Raw genomic sequence first — 27324 nt, 5'->3', positions numbered from 1 at the left:
AAATCTACCACATATATTCACAATCCCCAAATTTCATTTTTTTTTATTTATTTTTTTTTAAGTATTTGTCTTACTTTTTGTCTCTTTTTATTTATTCAACTGGTTTGGACAATATATATTCTTTAATGTTTTTCATTTGATTCATTTTATTTGATTCTTTAATTTGATTCATTTCAGAGAGTCGTTTGAACAGATGCTTCAACGCAAGACATCAGAGACATGAGGATAATCTGAGCTTTTGTACAAAAGTAGTTAATAAGGTCAATAATCATACATATGCTTACATTTAAATAGGGAGATAGAAAGAGTGCAGAATCTTCAAAGGATTTAGTTTTTTTAGTTGTTGTTTTTTTTATTGCTGTGTCCATAAATGCCTGATTTTTCAGGAGCTTTTTTCTAAATTTATGATGCTACTTTTTTGTATTTTTCCCAGAAAACTACTCAGATTCCAGATGCATATGTACTGTAATGACTAAAGCTGTGCTCATGTTCGACACACGTGAATGGAAACGGGGGACGAGTCTTTGCCTAAATCTGGAGAAAATCTGCGGTCATTTTGAAAAACCTTCAAACTCCAACATATATCGCAGATTTTGTATTACTTCCTGTTTACTGGAGGGATTGTTTAGTATATCGAACATTTCCTAACTTTGTTTTTAATAATTAAAATGATAATATGAAACCTCTGAGATGAAAACGTGGATACAATGAATGTTTATTGTAAAACACGAGTAACAATTAAAGCCCTTTCGGTGTCTGCGTCCATTCTCTGGAGGATTAGGAGTCTATCATGAATCTGTTGTGCATTCACTCTGCATTGATATGACCTTTCCAAATTATGATGTGCTCTTTGGAGAGCCTGATCAACAAGTCTGTGTTTTAAAGACAGGGACGGTCTGCGTAAGCAACGTCTCGTGTCTTCTGAGGCACACGATGACAGAATTTCAATTTTAAGAGTGAGGAGACAATCAATGAGTCCTTCATTCGGAATCATAAGCAGCCCAAAAGACTGCGCTCAATTTACCAAGGTCGTCTGAGGTTAAAGCTATCTCCTAGGAACTGAACAAGACAATGTGAAATATTCAACTGGAAGTAGCTCGACACTGCAAATGCGATCTGAACACAACTCCGTACTGTTTACTCGATTTCCAGCAAGCCGCATCGCTGCGTTTATAAACCACAGCGACGTAGGAAAATAAAGAAAAAATCATATTCATATCCACCAGAGCCTCGAGATAGTGGATTTTTTTATCCACCTGCAAAAAGCTTTGTCATTCTAAGCCTCAGATTAACACAATTACACACTTTTAACATCCTATTGCAAAATATGGCAGGAAGGCTGATGAGCTGTTCCGACTGTAGCAAATCTGTCAACAAAATATACATGTGTTTGGGCCAAAGTGAGTCTGCTGAGGCAGACAGAGAGACGCAGAGGAAACCTCCTGCTGCACACGCATCCAAGCAGATGGTGGGGAAAAGCTAGGCTAAGAGAGACAAAGCCTGCGAAGGCTGTGTGACTAATATGAGCGGGGAGTTCCGAGTCCCACGGCAGCTCAGTCAAACAAGCACGAGATGCCTGACGCAAAGGCGAAGACGACGGTTTCGAACTCGGTTACACTCTGCGAGTGTGAGCTGGTAAACAAGTGCCAACAAAGCTGAAATGATGAGAATGCCATCTCAGGGGTCGGGGTGCCAGAAGGAAAGCAAATATTCTTTGTTCAAATATAGCCTGACTGCGTCATGTTAACCTTAGGAACATGAACCGTAGTCTCAGCTGCTTTTCTAGAACAAAAACAACGGGGAGAGAATTGAAGTGAAACAGGGTTAAAAAGAGAGCAGCGACGGACGCTCGCTCTCAGGAGTAATCGGCAACGAAAGGCAGACATCCTCAAGGCAGAGTTTGGGGGAAAAGGGATTCATCAATAAAATACACAGTGTTCATGGTGAGAATTAAAAATGAGGGGAAAAAGCAAGCAGGCAAACTAAATTAATAGTTTATTCATTTCACATTGAATAATTCAATATTTGTAAACAATCTCTAAAATGACTCAGTTTCACTGGATATACTTCAAGGACGAAGCTTATAGAAGATTTTAAAGCAGGGAGTGGCATCACCTTGTAGCTTCCTGAACTCAAACCATGACTATAACTCATGCAGAGAGTTTGCAACAGGCAGCGTGCGAAAAATCAAGAAAAGCAAAAAAAAAGTAAAAAGTGATGTACAAAGAGGCTGACTGTAATAGACAGAGACAAACTATAGGGAAAGGAGAGATGGATGAAGAAGAGCATGGAAACAGAATGAATGACAGGGACAGAGAAAGTGAGAGAGAGAGAGAGAGAGAGAGAGAGAGAGAGAGAGAGAGAGAGAGAGAGAGAGAGAGAGAGAGAGAATGTTGGTACTCCACTGGGATGGAGAAGCTAATAGAGCGCATTACAGCGAATGCTGCTCTCCTCACTACAAATGTCAGACTGCGAGTCCCGCGGCACGGACAGATAAACAGCAGAGACTGTCTGTGCCTGCAGCTACACACACACTCGTTCCTCAGACGCTACAGCGCTGACGTGAGATGAATCACAACACACACTCACACAAACTTCTACATCACAACCTCGTAACAGTTTGACTTGATCTTATTAAGTAAACAACAAACTCCAGGTTCATATTTATAAGCTTTTCGTTGACATCGGGTGTTATAAGCTCATCGATATATAAATCTTTTAAGTGAATCAAATTTTGTCCCTAACCTAAGCCAATGAGTTACGTTTTGCTCCCTCTTACAGCCCTTTGCGTTTATTTTGTAAAGGACAATAAAGATCGTGATCACAATTAAAAGATATATTCATAAATCAAGTAGAATTCATTCCAAGTCAACAATACTGCAGTCATTAAAGGTGAGGTGCACAATGTTTGAAAGCCAATGTTGACATTTGAAATCACCTAAACAAACACGCCCCTAACCCAAATGGGTGTCACCTCTGTTTTGATAGCTCCGCCCCACACATACATACGTAACCCAGACAAGTATTATGGCGGAACATGCTGGAGCAGCTGGGCGAGGGGATATTTTTAGCAGTAAATGAACTCAATGAGTAATACTATGGTAAAACAAATGTGTTTTTGTGCTTTAATGTGTTTCTGTGTGTTGTACCGTGAAAGGTTTAGCTCCGTGTCACACGGAAGACGACGTTCAACACAACACCTAGAACCCGAGGCAGAAGTAACGGCAGGTATCCCTCTTTCAATCGCTTTCGGCTAACGTCACACATGCGCACTGAACACTCTCTCTGCCACATATTGACAAGACACACCCCTTCCTGCTAACTGGCTACATGTCTGTTTTGTTTGTCGGCCCGACTCAGTTTTCTGAAGCATTTTTCAAACACCGTGCACCCCACCTTTAAATATATACATTACATATTATCCCAAGCCCTGTGTTACATACAAGAAACGTTTTGCTTTATTTTCTTTTTTCTAAATTTATTCTAGAGCGATTCTTTGTCACATTGCACGGTGTATATACGTAATGAAATGCATGCACATTGTAAACAAAACAAAAAATGGTCAAATCCTAATGAAATTCAAGCATGCATTCTTCTGTGGTTAATAAGGGGTGAATAATAGGGCAATAAGAATAAAAGTAAGTGGTCCGCACTGTGTTTTGCCCTTAAATGTGTGGTTTGAGGCAACAGTTAGTCAAAGGTAGATCTACTCTGCAGAAATGTTCTACTTGGTGGCTGTTAAGTAATAACAGGCAGATTTAAAATGAGATCTCATTTCTGCCTTTGAGGCATAAAGAAATATGGAAGGATTCTCTCTTAGTGCTGCTTGAGAACACTTATAAAAGTGGCTTGTAGAAATGGATTATTAAACAAAAGCCACTAAGGCATACAGCAATATTAACATGTCTCCTTTATCTAACAGAATGTATTTGCTACTGTTTATCAGCCATAAACTCGTGCTCACTGTACGCTTTACTAGGAGCGTTCCTGAGTTATCTAAAAGGCCATTACCGTGTCTCAGAAGCTCAGTGCCAAAAAAATAAAATAAATAATAATAATACCATGCAAAGATGTCGAGTTTCAGTTTAAGTTCACATGAAATATCAGAATGGGGATCAAAAAATTCCATCGCGGGCACGGACTCCTTCACGGGCGCGGACTCCTTCATGGGCGCGGACTCCTTCACGGGCGTGGACTCCTTCACGGGCGCGGACTCCATCACGGGCACGGACTCCTTCACGGGCGCGGACTCCATCATGGGCGCGGACTCCATCATGGGCGCGGACTCCATCATGGGCACAGACTTCATCATGGGCACAGACTTCATCATGTGGAACTAAAGTTCTTGGTTTGTATCTGCATGAATTATCACTGTTCTGCTGCCACATGACTGGCTGATTAGATAACTGCATGAATGCAGGTGTACAGGTTTTCCTAACTAAATAATGGCCCTTATTCAATTACATTACATTACATTACATTTACTAGCGGACAATAAAGCAGCTGTACAGAAGTAGAGAAACAAATAAAAATGTTCAAGTTTAAAATGAAGTTAGTATTTACTTCTAATGTTTATCCCTAACGAGCAAGCCTGAAGCGACGGTGGCAAGGAAAAACCTCCTGAGATGATATGAGGAAGAAATCTCCAAATGTCCACCCGGAGATACATATTAAAACATTACTAATGCTGTATTATAATGTGCTGCATTCCTGTGTGAAGATAATATCATTCTAAATATTGACCTGCAACTCGTTCAGGGTGGGTTTGCGATTAAAGTAAACATTTTGTACCTAGATCTCTGCAGAAAAAAATGCGTTTGTCTCTTGAGATGTCACTTCTGTTTTCAGCTTCCTGCATGTCTCATAACCCAATTTTACAAACACCTGTGTACACACACACACACACACACACACACACACACACACACACACACACACACACACACACACACAGGTCACCTTCATATCCTCCACGCTACGAATAACTGCCTCTGACTCTGTCCACTAGAGAGTGAATGTGTGTGCACACGATGCCTGTGCTGTCTGCTGTCTTCACCCACTGCTCCATCCTCACTTGTTGACTGAATGTGACAGGTCCAGTATCTCTGCCCTTATTCTATCCCACAACTGCCAATATAAAAAAAGGAGACCGTCTGCAGCCGTTTCTCTCATTCCAAAAAAAAACAACGAATAATGCCGCAAAACTAAATGAGTAATTTGTTAACAGACAGGTAAACAGCAGCCCTATTCCACGGTTAATAAGTTATCGACACGTACCCTCGATCGATTATTTTAGGTGCCGATCTGGAAGGCCAGTCGATAGAATCTTCCACTGCAAACTCTTGTTTATTCTGGTGTTAATCCTCATAATCCATAGAGGAAGAATAAGTCTGCTGAGAGAAGAACTCGTCTGCATACAGCACCTCGCTGAACAAATAAAGGGCCAATTAGTTCTGCTCTGTTTACTTTGTTTTAAGATGTTTACTTCAATTAAAAGTGTTAACTACTGGGTCAGGTATTGAACTACATCTATCCAAAGAAAACAATCAAATACTGAGCAATTTGGAATCTAGTCCATTCAGTCTGAGAGCTGGAAGGCACTTGAGGATGGTTCAGCCTGAGTGTTCAGCCTGATGCGTTAAGATTTTTTAGGTCTCCGGAAAAAAGGGGGCAAAATAAAGACAAAGCAATAGTAACTTGCAGGCAGTTTGGTTGGATACTAGCTATACTCAAGGTTCTTGAAGTGAAATGTTCTCTTATTGGCTGGGAGACCGAAACCTGATGTTTACATATATGGCATTTGGCAGTCACATCTATTCAGAGCATAACTTTTATCTCATTTGGTACAAATAAGCAATTGATGGTGTTGTGTTTGAGTTTTGAGGTTCGAGAGAATTAAAGCATAAAATATCACACCAATAGGCACGGGCAAGAGTATAAAGGTTGCATGGTTTATTGCGTTCAGCTTTGCAGAAGGACCCAACACTCTATGTGTAAAATCAGAGAGGAAGGGCCTCGATTATTGATAACATCAGGATTTTATAGACAGGAGTATAATTAAACAGGACATGTAAAACCAAAACATCATCCACCATTGGCTTAGAAGCATCGCCTGCACATCTTCTGACCAAACTAATCCCACGGGAACAGTAAAGGTCTCACGGGAAAGTTCCGATTGAAAGCAGTTTTAGGAAGAAACAACTGCGATCTCTAGTCACAATAACTACCAGCCATGGGAAATACAGAAGCCTAGAAGGACAGATTCATGTGAACATCTCTGAAAGACAAATTTCCACTACAATGGTTAAGGGCCTTGCTAAAGGGCCCAGCAGTGGCTGCTTGGTGGACCTGGGATTCAAACTCACAAACATCTGATAGTCCAACACCTTAACCATTTGGCTACCACATCCAATCCCATGACATATCAGTCTGAGGGAGTGTAACTGGAATTTCTCCCTGTTCTGGTCAATCAGAGCAACACTGGCCACGCATAAGCATCTGTCAGCTCATGTAAGATGGACGATGCATGTGCGCGAAGTGACCGGAAAACATTCATTTCCAATGAGACCTGGCGACTTTCAGCAACACGAGCAACAGCAAGGTTTAGACGTGGGCGTGTCTAGCAATATGACGAATGGAAGTGAAGATAATGGAGCTCATGTGATAAGTGACAAACAGATCACACTGCTGAAATTTATACACAAACATCTATTTTAACGGCAAGATTTGGAATTCATGTTGCTCCACCCACTGATAAACCTTATTACCATGGCAACCAGTAGTAGGAACACCTACTGAGCACTTCATACTGTAGTACAGCGACTGGAGACTTGAACAGAAAATCACCGTGTGTGTGAACGGAGATTTAGTCCTCAGCCTCGTCTATAGCTAGTGGTCCTGCATTGGTGGAAGCTAGTGGACAAAGAAAAGGACAAATGACCAAGCTGGGAGAAAAAATATATATATAATAATCTGATAAATATCTTTATCAACTACTATCTATGCTGGTTAACGGTGTTTATCTTTATTTGAATCCTTATGGTTATATGTCAGACAGACAGTCTACTGCTTTTGAGTGGGTTTAACTAAAAGCTCAACAAGGTATTAACAAGTAGAACTGCAATTAAATGTTTTAACCCGTGCTGTAATTATGTTGGTACAAAAGTGTTTAAAGTCTCCATTGTTACACAGTGTAAATGGTTGGGTTCTATCAGTGCAAAGTCTGGTTGTCAGGAATAAAAATAAAGATAATAGCATCATTAGTTTCCACAACACACAGATTATGTTAGATGCCTTACTGTGCTTAAAATCCCATAAATAATATTAAAATATAAAAAAACAGTGATTGTTGTCCAAGCATGTTTGTGATGATATAAGACTTGGATTCGCTAGAATCAAGTGAGTTTGAAACCAGACCAGTTCTGCAGGTGCACCGGGAACAATCACACTCTGATTCATAATTCATTAAATGTTTCTGGTGTGAAACCAACCTAAGAATTAATTAAAAAAACGAATATTAGGATGAACAGATCCAGTTATGATCTGGGTCATGCGCAGGTGGACCCATTGCGCCCTCCATTGTACTGGCACATGACTGTCTGCAGTCATAAGGGGGGATCTGGGGATATTGTTTCACTGGGAAGTATTTAACTGTGACCAAGAATATAAGTGTAAGAGTAAAGCCTTTACAGATAAAGTGTGTATCGCTTATGTAAAAGTTAATTGACTCCTTTGAGTGCACCTGAGAGTGCTCAGTATGTGTGAGTGTGTGTGTGAAGCAACATTAATGCATAATTAAGAAGGTCGAACTTAATGAAGCACTGTGTACTAAAGTTCAGGAGATCCCTAGAGTCGGTTTTTCCCTCACAGACTTCTGCATCCATCAGTAACAGAGTGAGAGTGATTGTGTGTGTGTGTGAGAGAGAGAGAGAGAGAGAGAGAGACAAAGAGCTGTAAAAGGACAGAGGAGAGAAGGGCATGAAAACGTCAGCTGTCCTCTGTTTTCTATCTCTCACTCTGTGTGAAAAAAAGAACTGAGACAAAAAGAGGCATACAGAGTGACAGTGGGACAAACAGAACTCAGCCACAAGTGATATAGAGACTCTCCTGAGAGCAGCGACAGATTGGGATCCAGCTTCCGAAGCCTAACCCTGAGGTTTTTGCACACAGTATCCACAGTATCCATGTGAATAAACAGAGCACATGACAAACAATCACATGACGAACATGCACAGAGTCGCAGACACAGAAATGTACAGCTACCTGTAGTGTGGTGTCCCCACAGAGCTCTCTCCCAGCAAAAATGACACGCAGTTGATCAGGCTGAACGCCTCGCAGTCGCCCCACCGTCTGCTTCAGCTCGGATACACTCGTCCCTTCTTCCACCTCCACCTCCACCGGATCACTGGAGTTAAAGCGCACATACACTGATGGGAAAAGAGGAGCGACAGACATTTATAATATAAATACAAGTTCTATAATGTAGAAGGACATCAAGAAAAGTGCAGGTGATTTGTTTCCATCCTAGACAGACATTTCTTACTCTTTCAACACACAGGTTTAATACTTGTTGATTAATGAACCATTTGTTATCATTCGGTTCTTTTTGCTTTTAAAAGAACTCCACTAAAATATTAACATGAGCAATGAATGACTCAATGAATAAATTCAATATAACGATATAGTATAAAAGAACGGTATGATTAAAAAAAAAACTTCCATAAGCAAAAACTATGATACAGTAAATGCAAAACACAGGCAGAAAGAGAATCTAAAGATGTGCAGAAGGATGTGTAGCGTCAACATGAAGGGATGAATCTTGACAGAGGAAGGGCAGGTGCAAGAAGGAGGACATGTGGCATGTGCAGAGAGACAAAGCAACCGACTTTAACATTCAGCTTGTTCATTCAGCTGCTTGCACGTCCCCGAACCCCTTCATTAAGATGAGTGTGATTTGGTGCAGAAGTTTTTTTTTTCAATATCACCTCTGCTTATTATTTTAATTGAAATGAGTCAACCTTTACAAAACTCCCTGAGGCACAGAGATAAATTCAGAATTGGAAAATGGATGATCTGGGGGGAAAAAATTTCTCAAATCATCATAGGAGCAGAAGCAGGAAGGGGAACGCGTCTTGCTGTCCTTCTCACTGTGTATGTGATCAGCATCAAGTGAATATGTGCTCAGATTCAACAATAAACAATCATGCTTACATCGTTAAGGCATTGGACTACTGATTGGAAGGCTCCATGCTGCCAATGCTTGGCCCCTGAGCAAGGCCCCTAAAGTGTGTGTACCAAATGGCGCAAATGTAAATGAACCTTTTGTATGGATGCACAGATGACGCATATGACGCTTCACACACATACTCTATACATTACACTAAAAAATAAATAAATTATATATATATATATATATATATATATATATATATATATATATATATATATATATATATATATATATATATATATATATAAATACGCACAGCTTCACACACATACTTTATACATTACACTAAAAAAAAATTTTAATTAAATTTTTTTTATATACAGTGATCCCTCGTTTATCGCGGTTAATGGGGACCGGAACCCCTCGCGATAGGTGAAAAGTAGGATTGGCCCTAAGATTGACGTTTTCACTGATGGTCATCATCTTCCTCTTGGGCTCACTAGAGGAATCTTTCGCAGGCGCACGGCGCTTAGGAGGCATTATAAGGGCTTAATGAAAAGTTAATTTCGAACACAATACGCGAGACACGGTTGACAGCGTGAACGAGAGTGGGGAGATACAACAAGGGAAGAAGCTGGGAGAGGATGCGATGATGCGCAGCCAATCAGTTCAGATCTCGCGCCGTTACTACCACATCACGCTCACTCTTCTTCATCAAATCTAGTCATTTGGAAGCCTGTTCGATGAAGTTTAGTATAACATCTGTGTCTTTATGTAGCACCAGAGTCCTGGAGGAAGGTAGTTTTACTTCACTATGCACTGCATCAGCTATATATGGACAAAATGGCAATAAAAGCTTTTTGACTTGACCATAAAATCGAATTTTATGTAAACTATATGTAATGTTTTTTTTTTCTTAAATCTGACTGACTGCATATTCCCTTTTCTTTCCAGTGTATAGACACTTTTTCACAAAGGCTTAGTCATTCACAGCTCTTTCAGGAAATTGCGTCTGTCTAGATTGTTGATTTAATGTACAGTGAGAGTGCAGAGCATTTACTGATTGCCACTAAACAACAAAAGCCATAGGTCTTGCGCCAGTGCTGAAGAGAGAGTAGAGTGATTGCGTGTTGTAAAAGCATGACATTCTCCGCTAAGTGCTTGTGCTAGAAAATGACACTTGACCAAAAAAGAAAAATGTCAAAAATATCATAATGGGAAACAGGACAAAAGAAGACAAGCAGGCTGAACAGATGCATGAGTCAGTCTAATGTGGTGAACAGACAATAAATTCAAGCATCCAGTTCGGTTTGGTTCAATATGACACTATTCTTTCAGACAGCTTGAAGTTACTGTAGTGTAGAGTTTCACAATTCATACAAAAACTGATAGCACTTCCACTCTGCTTGTTATTAACTGCAGGAATAGGAGACAAGTGTTTCCCTGACAGCTGAGTTGAAGATTAACATTTTTGAAGGTGTAAAGCTGATCGCACATTGAACCAATGGCAACGATTTCCATAAAGGTTCTCGTTGTTTTGTGCCCCGTCCGTGAGGATAACAAATGAAAGAAATCCACCGGTGTCATGTTTCTCAGCAAAAGTCTGTTTAGCGAGCGCTTTCTTTTTAATGTGTCTGGAACTGCTTGTTTGTTCCGTCGGAGGAGGAAAAGGGAAAAGTGTGTAGGCAAACACTCGACGACAGCCAGACAAAATCGATACGAACAGCTGATTCACCAAAAAAAAGGGATTGGAAGGAACAATCAGTAATGTGCAAGCTGTCATTTGGAACAGGAAGTGCACCATGGTACTGAACCTGAGATTACCTGTAGGAGGTGCTGTGTGTTCGATTGCACTGGAACGTACTCGGATCTTTACATGTTCAGGAAATAAAGTCACTTGCGCTTGTGTTTTGGCTGATGATGATGACATCATTGGTTTTCACAATACATATAACATGGAACACAAAAGAGTGTGTATAAAACACCAAAATAATGATGATGATGATGATGATGATGATGTCCTTCAGCTGCTCCCTGTTCAGGGTCACCACAGCAGCTCACGCAAACCATATATCATGATTTCACACATTTTATGCTGGATGTCGCTCCTGACTAAACCTTCCCATGTTATATGAGCTTGATACTGGCACTGAGAGTTAACCCTTGATTGGCTGGGATGGTCACATGCCCAGGAATCAAATCCTGTGGACCAGGGACATGTGTAATAGTCACAAAATAAATAAATAAATAAATAATAGGGTGGCTCGCATTGTGTTATAATTTTCATGCATGCTATGATGCAAGTTAAACACAAATACACCTGGGTTCGACAGAATCAAAGTGATTCCACAACCAGCTCTGTTTAAGCTGCTGCAGCCAGGCTGAGGTTTGTAAATGTACTAAAGACACATGGTACAGTAATTATGTTGTTTAACTAAGCATGTCACTGCTTCAGCACAGTATGATGCTGGGACATGGCCTCTCCATGATGATGTAGAGATACATACACAACACACACATAAGACACAAATTTCTAGTGTTGTTGCGAAGGGTCTACATAATTTATGTACATGTAAACATTACATACTACTTGTTCATACATTAATTAGCTGGATGACACTGAAGGGCAACAGAAACTGCCCAAGAAAACATGGATGAATGCACTTTTCCATACACATGAATAAAATGTAAATGAACCATGAACAATTTTCTTTTGTCTTCTCATGAGATTCATTTAAATTCACACAAATATTTGAATAGAAGTCCTGCTTGTGTGGGAGATCAAATCAATGTCAAATCAAGTGTGTGTGTTTGTGTGTGTGTGTGTTTTCTGTCTCACGAGAGAGAGCGAGACAGACTGAGTCACAGAGAGAGAGAGAACGAGAGAGAGAGAGAAAGAGAGAGAGAGAAAGAGAGAGAGAAAGAGAGAGAGAAAGAGAGAGAGAGTAAGAGAGAGAGTGAGTGAGACAGTGAGTGAGACAGAGAGAGAGAGTGAGTGAGACAGTGAGTGAGACAGAGAGAGAGTGAGTGAGACAGTGAGTGAGACAGAGAGAGAGAGAGAGAGAGAGAGTGAGTGAGACAGAGAGAGAGAGAGAGAGAGAGAGAGAGAGAGAAAGAGAGAGTAAGAGAGAGAGTGAGTGAGACAGTGAGTGAGACAGAGAGAGAGAGAGTGAGTGAGACAGAGAGAGAGAGTGAGTGAGACAGTGAGTGAGACAGAGAGAGAGAGTGAGTGAGAGAGAGAGAGAGAGTGAGTGAGACAGAGAGAGAGAGAGAGAGTGAGTGAGACAGTGAGTGAGACAGAGAGAGAGAGAGAGAGAGAGAGAGAGAGAGAGAGAGAGAGTGAGTGAGACAGAGAGAGAGAGAGAGAGAGAGAGAGAGAGAGAAAGAGAGAGAGAGAAAGAGAGAGAGAAAGAGAGAGAGAGAGTAAGAGAGAGAGTGAGTGAGAGAGAGAGAGAGTGAGTGAGACAGTGAGTGAGAGAGAGAGAGAGAGAGTGAGTGAGTGAGTGAGAAATAAGTTAGAAATAAGGAATCAAAGGTTTTTTTTTGTCTTTGACGATTATGATTCTCCTTTGTTTGACACAGGCAATGTCTCTACACCATCTACCGAGTTTTGTCTCTGTGACTTCATTAAAATATTTGACATAATACACAACATACTGTATAGCAGCAGAAACTGATCCAAATGCCACTATGTAACATTATATTCAGTTCAATTTAGTTTCATTTGTATGGCCCTTTTAACAAAGGACACTGAAAGCAGCTTTACAGAAATATAAAAATTCTGAATAAAAATGACAAAGATTTTTTTTCAAAATTTGTACTTTATATTTATTGTAAATGACAAAGCCTGAGGCGATGGTGGGAAGGAAAAACCCCATGAGATGATACGAGGTAGAAACCTTGAAAAGATCCAGACTCAAACGGAAATAATCAGATTTCATTATAGAGTTAACACTAATTCCTTCCTGCCGAAGCTGGCAAGTCAAGTCAAGAAGCTTTTATTGTCATTTCAACCATATAAAGCTGGCACAGTACACAGTGAAATGAGACAAGCTTTCTCCAGGGCCAGGGTGCAACATAGAGCAAACACAGAGCATGTGCAAAGATACTGGAATGAATACTTAATATGGCAGCAGTTATATGAGGTATTGTAATGACAGCACCATACTGCAGACAGCACCATATTGGATCCAGAGTGGCCGCTGCGTGCTACTGCCGCACCACCATCTTGGTAACTTTTCCCTATTATATGTTCAATGACTGAGACCTGAGCACAAAACTGACTGCTGTAACAGCAGATCAAATCCGGCGGAATATACCCCCTTCCCACCAAAAAGAACCAGGTGCTGGTACAGAGCTAGTGCTGGTGCTGGTTCAAAGGCTTGCCTTTCCATCAACTAGAGAGCCATCACAGAGCCGAGTCTGATGTCACTGTATAGGTGTCACGTGTCCCAGCAACTTTAGCGCAGCAGCGGCAAACACAAACACAACATCAACAATGGGGGATGTTGCTTTACTGTTAATGCTCATGGCTTAGTGAACCTACATTAGCATCCAAAGGCGACAAATCCAACGTGTACGTGCAGCTCCATGTAATTTGTATAAACGGAGGTTGTAATCGAGAAAGTACATAACGATATTTTATCATTAACACAGAAAAATACAGCTACCTACTGTCATGTGTGCTGATTGTTGATCATATTGCAGTAAAGTAAAAATGTATTGGTATACATTGGTATACTTAAGGAACATTATCATAATGCGCTAACAGTAGCCCCGCCCCCAGGTGTGAGGCAAACGTGCTAACCACTAAGTCACCATGCCTCCCATATATATGTATAAAAATAAAAAAAAAATCAATAAAATAAATTTAAAAAAAATCTCCATTTTCAATGAGCAGATGCAAAAGTTTGCCTTCATGGTTCACAGTGAAAAAACAAACAATAGCAGAAGAAAAACACGTTTCTTCTCGTTAGTGAAATCCGAAGCATGCAGAAACAAGCAATGAAAAGTGCGACGATTGTGATTCAAATTTTTTTTTTTTTTTTTTTAATTAAAAACTAAAAACCTAGAGGGCAGGAAGTCATATGATGTAAATGATTAGATTACAAGAGTAATTATAAAGGTGACCAATTCAATCAACACGTGTACTGTACTGTAGTTATATGAAGACAGAGCAGCATGGAGTGGAAAAAAGTGGCTGAATGGTGTGTGGTCAAGCACCGATACCTGAATGGAGGGCGGAGTCAGAAGTGTGAGTGGTTAAGATGAGAATGTACTTGTGGATGAGGGAATAAAACCCTGACACCCTACCCCTGGTTGGAGTCTCGTCGGTTGGTGGTGCACTCTGCTGGGAATAGATTGGAATGGACAGCCAATGACCAATGGGATTGCTGTGGATAGAGCCACTTGGTGACTGTCACGTCATCTTTAACTTCTAGTGCATTGGTCAGCTTTGTGTTCAGGTCTTCATCAGTGAAGATTTCAAGACTTCGTCAGTAAGGAATTATCGTTAAGTCCATAATCAACTCAGCTCTGTAACTAATAGTTCAGTGTAATTTCTCTTACTTGCACAATTGTACTAGTCCACAAAGTGTTGTAAAAAGGACATTATTTACATTTACATTATTGGAGGGATGAGGATGAGTTCCCTTCTGAGCCTGGCTCCTCTCAAGGTTCATCACATCTTCTTAGAGAGCTTTTTCTTGCTCAGGCTTGTTCATTAGAGATAAACTTTAGAGATAAATAGTAACTTCATTTTAAACTTTATAAAATTTCTATTCTGCTTCTCTGCTTCTGTAAAGCTGCTTTGAGACAATGTCAATTGTTAAAAGCGCTATACAAATAAATAGAATTTTTTTTTATTTCAGCAGGTAGTATGTAATGTTTTATTTTTTTTATGCCAGTCATGATGATGACAGCTAAGCTGTACTGAAGATGTCTCAGGGTGAGACCACTCAGAAAGCCAGAAAGAAAAGTGACAAGGACTATTCTATATGTGGGGTGTGGAGAATAAGCCTGAATAAAGCTGGTCCACCGCCCAGGACTTGAATGCGCTACTCAGAGTGGTGAGAACAGTAGAGTAGGTCAGTAGCTCTCCTGGGCATTCCAGAAATCTCCAACCAGCGATGCAGGAAAAGGGTCGGGAGAATTGTCGAAGACTTTCACCACCCTGGACATCGACTCTTCAGAGTTCTCTCATCAGAGAAGTGCTACAGGATGCAGAGGATCAACACAGACAGACTAGAGGGGTTTCTACTCATCAGCAATCCAGCTAGTGAATGAGGAGAGGCACTTGAGAGTCTGCATATTCCTACCTCACACACAGACACACAGTTTGCAAATGTAGAAACATTTAAGCATTTAAAATTTAAACATTTAAGCATAATATACTGTATATATATATATTAAATCTTTGTTGCTGCACTGTGGGACATGTAACTAAAGAAAACTATTTTACTTCATTACTACATCACATGTATGTGACAAAGAATCTTGCCCCTTGAACCATGGATACAGCATGGTGAAGAAAAAAGCAAGAGAACGCGAAGGAAAGAAATCGCCAGATAACCGTCATAGGTGGCGAACACTCTCTTAGGGGTGTGCACACGGATGTCGTAAAGCTATGGTGGTATAGCAAGAAATCACCTTTGGCTTGCTTGATGGGGAAAAATCTAAATTCAAACTAAATTCAAAATTTATCATTTTGATTCTGAATTTATATATTTCTCAATGCAATGACTTACAGGCCAATGACAGATGAGAACTTTTGTTGGTCATTTTCACACATGAATGCCACACATCGCTCACAGCCCAGCACCTGCACCACTGTATGTGTATTGCGCTGACAACATAAACACCCGATTACACTGCTCTTCCGAAATCTTGTATGTAATGTAATTTCTCTCTCGTTAGAAGCAGCCTATATGTTTGCCAATTATTGCGATGGCTGTCATAGTTTAAACAGGCATACCAAAATCTTTTTTTTTTTAAATACTTGGGTCTCTTATGGTGCAAAAATACAACATATGGGCTCCTATATCGTTGTTGTGTCATCACTCATATTGCAAGCCGAATCTCTCCGGCCCCTCATCTGGGCCCCATGACAAACTAGTTCCCCATTAATTTCTAGAGTATACGTACTAGTTTCCCCATCACCCATCTCCAGATTCCTTTACAATTAGGTTGACAAGTGTGCCCACTTGATCACTTTAAAATTGCCCAGGCCCAATGGTGGGTAAGAGACTAGGAAATGGTTTCAGAAATGGTGCTGAAGAAACTGACCCCAGAACTGACCCAAGAACTGACCCACTTCATCCGAACAGTCACCATGGAGTATTCTCCAGAAACGGTGTTAGAACTAAGATAAGAAATAACAGGAGATGATAGGAATTTATCGCTGCTTTGGAGGACAGGGTACATGTAGATCTGACTTGTAACAAATGTTAAACTCTTAGACTGACGTGCCTGTGGTGAGAAAAAGGAGAAGAAGGAATTTAATTCAAGTACTGTGTCTATATCACTTTGCTTTATGGTCTTGCCAGGCATGCAGTCAAGCATAAGAAGGAATCCGCTGGAGGTTAGAATGACTGAAATAGAACCTAAACATATTGATCAAGCACTTCACTGTAACTGGTAGCTGGAGATGAGGAAGTGACTTCATGCCAGTGCTGCATTAGAACTCCAAAAAAAAAAAAAAAACCCCAAAGAGATCACTTCCAGAATGTTGGCTGACATTGCATGCCAGATTCCCTAGAGCCTGTGTCAGTCCTCTGGCCATTGATTAGCAATAAAAACCGGCTACAGCACTGAGAAAAGCGTTTTAAAATACTGCCAACCCCCATAGCCTCTAATTTCCCTCCACCATAACAGTAAAGAAGATTGATTTCTGCATTCCAGAATGGTTTGAACACTGGGGAGAGCAAATACTGTGATAAGCCTCTGCCATCACCTTACTCATGTCCTTTATAGCTTAGCATTGGACATGCTTTAGCTCAAATGTGAGGGTGCAGTTTGTAACCAAATACAAGAACCTGCTATCAGTGCTATACAGACAAGGGAAAGGAAAAGGAGGTCAGGGCTTCTCTGTCCAGGTGAGGACAGAACGATATTCAATTTCATTGGTTTGTGAGTCATATCAAGAATTTCTTTGCCCAAAATAGTGTATTAAATACTTAATCTGCATTGTATTTCCAAAAGTAGAGCATTCCATAGATGTACGTATATAGCGTCCTAGATCCAGTAGACTGGATTGCATTGGCTACAATAAAACTGTACTTTGTGACTAACCTATTTTCAAAGCTCAAAAAATTATAATCCTGTAATATTTTTCAGTGATGCTTTATTATATAATGACATTTATAATTACGAGTCTGACTCGTAATCCTAAGGTTGTGGGTTCGAGTGTCGGGCCGGCCACGACTGAGGTGCCCTTGAGCAAGGCACCGAACCCCCCAACTGCTCCCCGGGCGCCGCAGCATAAATGGCTGCCCACTGCTCCGGGTGTGTGTTCACGGTGTGTGTGTGTTCACTGCTGTGTGTGTGCACTTTGGATGGGTCAAATGCAGAGAACGAATTCTGAGTATGGTTCACCTTACTTAGCCGTATGTCACGTCGACATTACAGGTTTTATTGTCATTTGGGAAGCCGGACCTTACGCTGTAACCCTGTATGATGGTCTACATGTGCGGTAGCCTGGGAATCCCTTCTGGATGCCATTGTTATCCAAAACCCAGCAAATTCAATCAGTCAATCTTGTTGGAATAAACGGTGAAATAAGGTCCAGAAAACGGCTACCAAGCAACGGTTCAAGCAGAATCAAAGCTATCACAAAAGCCTGAAACATGTAGCCAGGCCAGAAAGCCACAAGGTATTGAAGCTTCTCCACACATTTCCACTAGAGCCTCGTGCACTTAACATTAGTCAGACCCCGAACAGCAATCTTGAAAGGTCATTCATCACTATATAGTGTCCTTCACATTGCACTCTGAAACATTACTGATCTCTGCTAATATCAAGCCTACACTGACTCTCGGCTGGATCAGGTTGAATAGAGATATATTTTACAGGGGTGATAAGCTGCCAAGCAAGCCAAACGGGGCTGATGGTTTTGGATACAATTGCCGTGTTGTCCGTCACGAGTCCATCGGAGACTCGGACTGGGCATAGAGGTGGATCATTAACAATGCTAATTAAGCATCAGGATGGTGGCTCTCAGCCTAGAGCCCAGCCCACCAGAGACTGGGAAGACAGCAATACATGCACACATGGCTAGTCAGAATACACCACATCCCTAAAGAACTTGCTCCATCATTCTGGAGAAAGCGAGAGAAAAAGAAAGGGAAGACTTTACTGGTCCTGTGTACGAAACTATCCTTTTTTTTAAAAAAAACCCATTTACCCTCACAGATGGACAGAGAGATTAATGCCATCTCTCACTTCCAGACAGCAATCGTCTGGGGCATCTTCAGGATTTAAGTTTTGTGTTGTACGTTCAATCAGAAAATATATCTGGAGGCCACAGTGCTATCAACTACATTTGTGTTTGGGAATTTTTAGAAGTCTTGTAGTCAAGTACATTTTACCTTCACGTCCTTCTTATCCAGAAAGACTTAGAGAAGAGTTCTGAGGTCTCCATCAATGAATACTGGTTCGATGCTGGTTCACTGACGTCAAGAAATATGACTGGAATCGGTCTAAGAACAAAGTTGTTGGTTATTTAAGAGCTAGTTTAAGTGCTTTAGGAAGAGGTTAGGTCTTTATTTAGTCGTAATTGAAGCCTGCTAGTGACTCAGCTGTTCAGACATCCAGGGTAAGTTCTTTTCACCACCTAGGTGCCAGAACAGAGCCCTTCCTTGTACCATGAGAGATGGAGGGACCAGGGCACTAGTCCAGATGGAGCATAGTGCAGTGCAGGGTATAATAAGCTGCCCGTTTTCTTTAGGCAAGCATCAGTGTATTAAATCTGATGTGGGCAGCTACAGAAAGCCTAACTACAGGAGTGTAGCAATTGGGTGGTGTGGTATGAGAGAACTCAAGACCTAAAAATATGTAAGAGATATTTAAAATAAATATTAAAAAGAAATAGATTAGAAATACTTCAATAAGGACACAAAGTTTAAAATAAAAATATTACATTTTACAAAAAAAGCACAATCTCGCACCTTTTAGCCAAAACTAAGTAGCCAAATATATACATTTAGTATACAAGTAATAAGTAGTAGGACCAGATCCTCAGTACTGAATCTCTGCACATCCTCTCCAGTTCTAGGTCCTGTCTTGTCTTGTGGACTCTCCTCTTCAGTTCACCTCACAGGTTTTCACTGGGTTTTATGTTAGAGAACTGGGTTCTCAAGAGCTTGATTTGTGGTCGCTGAACCACTCTAGTATGCATTTGGGTGTGTGTTTGCCCTGCTGGAAAATTCAATCTTGTTCTAGCTCCTTTGCGGAGGCAGACAATTTTTTTTACTTACAATCTCCTGGTACTTCATTCAGTACATGATGCCATTTAACCAAACATGGTTTCCAGGGTCTTTGAAAGAAGAAAATAAAAATCACAGATCCTCCACCGGGGGGCACGGTGGCTTAGTGGTTAGCACGTTCGCCTCACACCTCCAGGGTTGGGGGTTCGATTCCCGCCTGTGTATGGAGTTTGCATGTTCTCCCCGTGCCTCAGGGGTTTCCTCTGGGTACTCAGGTTTCCTCCCCTGGTCCAAAGACATGCATGGTAGGTTGATTGGCATATATGGAAAATTGTCCGCAGTGTGTGATTGCGTGAGTGAATGGGAGTGTGTGTGTGCCCTGCGATGGGTTGGCACTCCATCCAGGGTGTATCCTGCCTTGATGCCCGATGACGCCTGAGATAGGCACAGGCTCCCCGTGAACCGAGGTAGTTCGGATAAGCGGTAGAAAATGAATGAATAAATTAATGCATGAATGAAGACCGTCCACCATATATAACAGTGAGGATTAGGTTCAATTCTGTAGAAGTATCTTCTGCTTCACTCCAAACCCACATTGAGTCCAACAATTCTCCACCTTAATGTATGGGGGCAAAAAAAAAAAAAAACACTTACACTTACACTCTGTGGTTTTAACATGTTCATTATTGCTGTAGAAGTGAATGTGTTCAAAACTTTCTCATTTCATTTGTCTGTTCTCTAATTTTCTTCATGCTGATGAACGTCTAAGAGAACTCAATATTTATATCCCAGAGGATGAATGATAGGTAACAGAACCTTGCAAACAGCGAAATCCACCCTGTGTGTGTATAGCCTTATCATATTTTATAAATCAACTGCTTCTTGTTTTTATATAAGGATATAATAGAAAAATGATCTCCATGGCTAAGCTGTAAGGAGGTCAACATTTCACAGGATCCCCAATTCTTCCCAACCACACAAAAATTCCATGTCCCGAACCTTATGACGAGGTGAAAGACAGACACAAGTCATAGATAAATAAAATGGTCATAGATAAATAAAATGGTCATAGATAAATAAAATGGTCATAGTTAAATAAAACAGCCATCTAAAAAAAATAAGTGCTGATGTTTTGTTTCTAAAAGCCTTCCCTGGCTGCATTTCCATTTGCAAATAGCATGGATGCCTTACATCCTATTTTTTCATTTACATGCTATACAGGAAATGCTTTGCTAGGCACCGGTGACTGAATCTTACATTATAATATCTCACTCTGAGATCTGCATTAGTTTTCCTTAATCTTCAAAATCCACTCGATTTGTTTCCTGTTTCTCACAATGTCTCAGGAGCCATGGCACCTGTGTCCTGCTGTTCCTCTTCGCCATCTCCCAGTCTGATGCCGGCGCATATATTCATGAGAGAATGTGTAACCAATTCCGATTTCAGGCAAAATTTGTTTTCCAGACCCCATCCTCTGGTTTTAATTATACGGCAAGGCATTTGCAGAAAGCGCCCTGTGCATTTCAGGTGGCTATTCGCTAGCTGGTGCAGACGAACCGTGAAATTATTTGCGGGTCTAATCATTGACTAAACAATAAAACATTAATTCGGGGAAAATGGATCAAAGTTAGGTGGTCGGTGAATGGGATCGGGGTCCTCATGGTGCATGCAAAAAGCAGAATGGGCAAACTGTGAAGCTCTCTCTCTCTCTCTCTCCTCTCTATCTATCTCAAACACACACAGAGTTTAATATAGACGAGTGATCAGTTGAAGGAAAAACCAACATAGTGTGTGTTACTATGCCAGAATACCTTCAACTTCTCTATAGATTCACCAGAGCTGTACTGTATAGACATAAAAAAAAAATCCTCCTCAGGTATTGACAGTGAGGGACATGCTGCCTAAAACGTAACTCCATCCTTCAAATCTCCAATAGTTAGCGATGTCTATGAAGGCCATAGATAATGTTTCATCCTTAGATAAAAGCAAAGCATTCAGAATAACTTTATATGCAATATTTTGTATTTATTTGCACTGATCCTTATCGCCAAGAGAAAAAATAGAGCTGAACCATGCCATAAAAACTGAGCCAGTATTTAATTAGCCAGATATTTGTTACAATTTCCTCAACAATCCGCTGATTCCACCATTAAACAAATAGTAGTTTGAGCAAAAATTTCATTTCCTGTCATCCCAAATGCCATCGCAACCTTGATTCAAATCTTGTCAAGTTGATAAGCAATCTCAAATCTGCCATTTCCTATACTGTATGTCAGACTAAAGTTCAGCTACCTGCTAGAGATACAAATAATAAAGCATACGCTTTGATTCAACTGATATTTATCTGTAATCTGAAGAAATGCTTGGTTTTCGAAGCAACCAGCTGAATATACAAGCTTAAATGTCTAGAATTATTCCAATCTTAACAAAAGCACATGTCCAGTCTGTAGTCCAGTTCATACTGTACATAATAATAAACTCTATACAACTGTAATGAAGGATATTTGCTGTCAATCATCTGACAGTTTTACTGCTGTAGAAAATTACTGAACTGAGAAAAAAAAATCAAACAAATCAACTGCCCAAATGGGAATATTAGAGCATGTATTAAAAATAGGATTAGCATATATACCGATAGAAAATGTTCAGCGATGACACCCAGCACTTTCTACCCAGCTGTTATAATAGCTGTTACATTACCTGGTCATGTGATTAAGCTTCTTGCAGATGTATGTATAAGGCTAGACAATTTTTCAAGAAGTGACCTAATAAAAAGTAGTAAAGCTTAAATCTGGTATGACCAATACTTAATAATTATTGACATGTATCTATAGCACTATTCGGACGGGACTAGTTTTACGTGGGGACGTGGGGGTAAAGTAATTATTACCAGAGCTTCTCTGTGATTTTAGTCCCGTCCGAATGTGCCATCTAAAAATCACCGAGAAGCTCTGGTAATAATTACTTTACCCCCACGTCCCAACGTAGAACTATAGTGCTAATGTCTATAGTGCTAATGTCAGTAAAGATTACGGCGACTTTTACCTTCTGTAAAAAGGCCCGCTGTAAATATGTACGGTAAAATTCCGTCATTTCCTGTTTAAAAGTAGTTTTTGCCGTGTTTTGCAAGCATGGAGGCGCTTGAAACAGGAAGCAACGTCATATGCACATGACGACAAGGAGGTTACTGTGGTGCGTAAAGCGAGTTACCCCTCTCACTTCTGCTAGTTTTACTGAGATGTCTTGTCCCGTGCGAATTGGCCAATTAATATTATAGACGTCCTGAGGTAAAATTGCATTACTCCACGTCCCCACGTAAAACTAGTCCTGTCCGATTAGTGCTTATGAGAGAAGTATTGAAAATAAGAGAATAATATTTAAACTCTTCCTCGGCAAATATATCACCACATTCAGATGTTAGCATGTATGGGGGGAAGCACCTGAATATAAATGGGAATTTTTTCTTTTGACATTTTGCACATATATATTTCTAGGGGTGCCAATAATTCTATCTTGCAGTGAAAAAAGTGCAATATTTTGCAACAATCCAGACATTACCATACACAATGGAAGATGGTGGTGATAGCTCAGTGGTTAAGACCCAACACCACCAGCAGCCACAGCTGGACTCGAGCACTTAACCCTCATGTAAGGGCCTTTTTACACCTGGTCACTTCATGTGTTTTCTCTGATCTGATAGCTATCTGATTTGTTAAAACTGTTCCATTTACATTAGGCCACATACCTGTAAATGCGTCTTTGCGAATCGGATATCAATCCGATCTTTTTACTCCAGCCCAAAATGCTAATATATTTGACCTCATTTCCGGGGTAATTGAAATGGAACACGCTTTGGTGTATGCGGTTTTTCAGAATGCAATCAAAAAGAAGACGAATAAACTTGTTACGATGGTTATACTACAAAAAACAGCATTTACTGTTTGCTGCATTTTCGTTGGCAGCAGCAGTGCATTTTAAGACCCAACGAGACACCTGGGTGAAAGATCACTTGTGAGTGACGTACTTCCTTTTGGGAGGATTATAAGCGCTGACGTATGTGGCTTGAACCACCACATGCATTTACACCTGCCCAGTTTCATCTGAAATGCGTCCCAGACCACCTCCTGAAGTGGTTTGAACGATCGGATTCATATCCGTCTCGAGAACGTTTCGGAGGGCATTTAGACCTGGACTTTTTACGATCGGATAGCTATCTGATCACAGAAAACGCATGAAGTGACCAGGTGTAAAAAGCCCCCTAAGTCACTCTGGACACAAGTGTCAGTTCAATGGCCTAAATGAAAGATGATATTCTCGTGCATTTTTTACTTATAATTTCTGAACACTGTTAGATCTTCATTTGAAAAATCACACCATGTGAGACTGATGTGACCTTTAAAACCTGTCAAGGACACTAAAGGCCTTGCTTTAAAATAAAGAAACACTATGAGTGGTTTTGATTGACAGTAATACAGTCAGTATCCTGCGTCACTTTAAACAGGGCTGCGATGTCTTCGGCTGTAATTAGGCAGCAGGACTCACCTCGTCTAGTGGAGTATCAGTCGCCTTCACTTGATTTCTCCACAGTTCTTCATTTATTGCCTTTTTCCCCTATTTCTACTTCTCCATCAATTTCTCTCATTCTCATGACAGCTTGCTTGGAGATATGAAAACTCATGACTGACACACCAATTTCCTTTCTGCCAGAACGCACCAAAGCCCCGATTTCTCAAGGTCCCCTTTTTTTTTGTGTGTGTGTGCCTCAGGTGAACCCAGTAAACGGAAAAATGACTGAAAAGACATATCAAGCTTTGGCTAGATAAAGGAGCAAAGGTGCTGTTGAATATTGATGTATGATTAAAATGATTGCTGAATTCCTTCGTTATCAGCTAGCGCGAATGACAGGTAACTTTTCTCTGAAGCCTTTTTTCCCCACCACTTTGTCAAATTGCTACTGAACTCAGAAATGTTTAAACGGCTCATATTGACTCGTGATGTATACATAATGTTAGCGGTGTCTGGAATGAAGTGACATTTCCAGCCTAGTGAAGACTGAAGCTTACAGCTCATTTATCAAGCATACTCTTCTTTTCTCTTCAATCCTCTACCACACACCGACCGTGTCATGTTTAACAGACCTTTAGACCATTGCTTTACACAAATCACTTCCTTCTAACTGAACCTTGCAATAAAATGGCCTCTTCTCTTCTAATAAGGTTCCTCTTGTCTTAGCATTCCAAATTCCTAACACTGAACAGTTTCCTCTCATGTACTCAGGTCCTCAACCTCAGAGCCATCAGCTTAAAGAGGAAACACTAACTTTTTTTATACTCCACTTTTTCAGGGCTGAATACCGACGACCGCCTGATACGCATTTAAAGAAAAAGGCCGAAGATAAATGTGGGTACATATTAAAGGAAATTATTCTAACCCCACAGTCACTCCAAAGGCAGGAAAGACACTTAACTGCAAAGGGGCTGGAAATCAATAGCAATTTATTCTCTCCTTGGACTCCAAACGCAGTGAGTAAATAATCCTGTCCCCGCTTGCCTCTGTCCCGAGAGTGCACTGGCGTCTGTCTCTTTGAATCCGAGTCTCTTTCTCTCTCTTGGTTCATGAGCAAACCTGCTCGACATCTCTGATCACTTCCACTTTGCGAAGATATCCACTGTCACTCTGTTACTCTAGTCTAATACAATACAGCAGAGACAAAAATACCAGCTGGGCACCACATACACTCACTAAAGGGCAGTAGTGGCTTAATTGGTTAAGGCTCCGAGTTGTTGATTGGGGTTCAAGCCCCAGCACTTCCAAGCTGCCACTGTTGGGCCCTTGAGCAAGGCCCTTAACCCTCAGTGCTCCAGGGGCGCTGTATCATAGCTGACCCTGCGCTCTGACCCCAACTTCCAACATTGGAATATGGGAAGGAAAATTTTCACTGCGCTGTAATGTGCATGTGACAAAATAAAGCCTTCTTCTTCTTCTTCTTCTTCTTCTTCTTCTAGTCACGGCAGGATACTTTATTTATTTTCCTGTGGTGCTATTATTTTAGTTTAGTCTCCCATCTTAAGAAATAAACCTAGTACAATAAGGTATAATCTGTCTGCTAACCAATCACCATCCAGAATGAACAGAGGAAGATCACAAAGAGGTTGGTTTCGACCGATCAGTTATCGATGTTTTATTTATAGTCTGACATAAAAGAACACACGAGCCTTAATAAAGCAAGAAAATTACTTTTAGCTGTAGATGTTCACCAAAGGACCACTGGGAATAATAAACTATTAATTTGCAGCAAATGTGTACAGTATAAGACATATAAAATATATACACATTTTGGATTTACAATGTAATGTAAATATTGTATGTTCTCCCGTTGTATGGCTCATATCTAACTGACTTCGCTCGGGTCATTGTGTTACAACCGTAATTCACAGGTGGCTCAGAGTAAGGTCTGATCTCTGTGTCTGCTCCACATGTTAACCCTGGTTTTCTAAATGGCACAGGACACCAGGCATGTTTGTGCACTGACTATTGCAGGAATCTATTTCATCCCAGTCTTACAATATAATGTCAACATATGGTGCCTAGGAGAGATATCAATTTAAAAAAAAGCTTTTTTTTGCTGTTGAAAAAGTCCCGGTGGGTTTGAGCAGACTGAACCACTGCAGCTGTTTGTTTGTTTGTTTTCCACAAGATGAATCACAGGTAAAAATTTAGTACACATTTGGATAAGACAGTAGAAAATGTTTTTTGCTGCTGGTGGTGCAAACTCTGTTCTTAGCACATGCAGGTGTTGTGCTACAACGAGGGACAAATGTTCTGTAGAAAACAAAAAAAAAAACAAAATAAGACAGCAACAGATTCTTGAGCTAACAAGAATCGAGATAATCAAGAATCGTGGCTGGACGAACGCATGGTCCATGGCACGGATTTTAGATAAGAGGGCTTTAAGTTCCTGAATAGGGTTACAAAATTCCAGGAATTTTTCGACTGGAAACTTTCTATAGAGATAAACGGGAAAATCTGGGAATTAACGAGAATTCACAGGATTAATGGGAATATACACAATTGCAGGTTAGGCTATAAGAGGAAACGTAAATGTAAACGGATTTACTGCGATTTCTGTTGAATTTCTAACCCGTACATTCATCAATCCCATGAACACAGCACTACGCAAAACAGTTTGTAAAATATTGTTGTGAAATATTATTGTTACAATGGCTTTCTGATTAAATCTACTTTAAAATATAATGTACAGTGGTGTGAAAAAGTGTTGGCACCCTTCCTGATGAGTTTGTCACACTTTTGTCAAACATTAAAATGTTTTTCATTAAGCATTAACATTAAAGGCCCTTATTCCACACAGGGGCATGTAGGTTTGGATTTTGTTTTCCCTTAATAATAAAAACCTTCATTTAAAAACTGCATGTTGTGTTTACTTGTGTTATCTTTGACTAATATTTAAATTTGTTTGATGATCTGAAACATTAAAGTGTGACAAAGATACAATAAAATAAATAAAAACAACACCACTGTATTTCTCTGATACAATGCTGAATTTTCACCAGCCATTACAATCATTATAATACGCAGATTTCTCATCGGTTTCTCAACTCTATGTTGTGCTCCTCAGTATTTATAACCCGTTATCATTTTTTCAGGATTCTTTCCTTGCTAAATAAAAGTTATGTTTTAAATTGTAATCATTTCCCAATATTACTGTGAATCAGG

At 40.3% G+C, this 27324-nt stretch overlaps 1 protein-coding gene across 8 annotated transcripts in view; it reads right to left on the bottom strand.

Annotated features, from left to right (window-relative positions):
- The window catches only part of prkn (parkin RBR E3 ubiquitin protein ligase), a 103547-nt gene that overhangs the window by 63007 nt on the left and 13216 nt on the right, over positions 1-27324 (bottom strand). For 7 of the 8 annotated variants that reach the window (XR_007140388.1, XR_007140389.1, XM_027150100.2 and 4 more), the window contains one exon: positions 8263-8426. Coding sequence is in view for 6 of the 8 variants with exons in the window: in XM_027150100.2 (XP_027005901.1) it covers positions 8263-8426 (164 nt within the window). In the remaining 2 variants the exon portion in view is untranslated. Of the gene's footprint in view, positions 1-4959; positions 5123-8262; positions 8427-27324 lie in introns of those variants that run through there. The other variant, XM_027150105.2, reaches the window with a different exon arrangement.

The sequence above is a fragment of the Tachysurus fulvidraco genome, chromosome 4 (assembly GCF_022655615.1).
Source record: "Tachysurus fulvidraco isolate hzauxx_2018 chromosome 4, HZAU_PFXX_2.0, whole genome shotgun sequence".
Lineage (NCBI taxonomy): Eukaryota > Metazoa > Chordata > Actinopteri > Siluriformes > Bagridae > Tachysurus > Tachysurus fulvidraco.
This window is presented reverse-complemented; position numbering and strand designations above follow the sequence as displayed.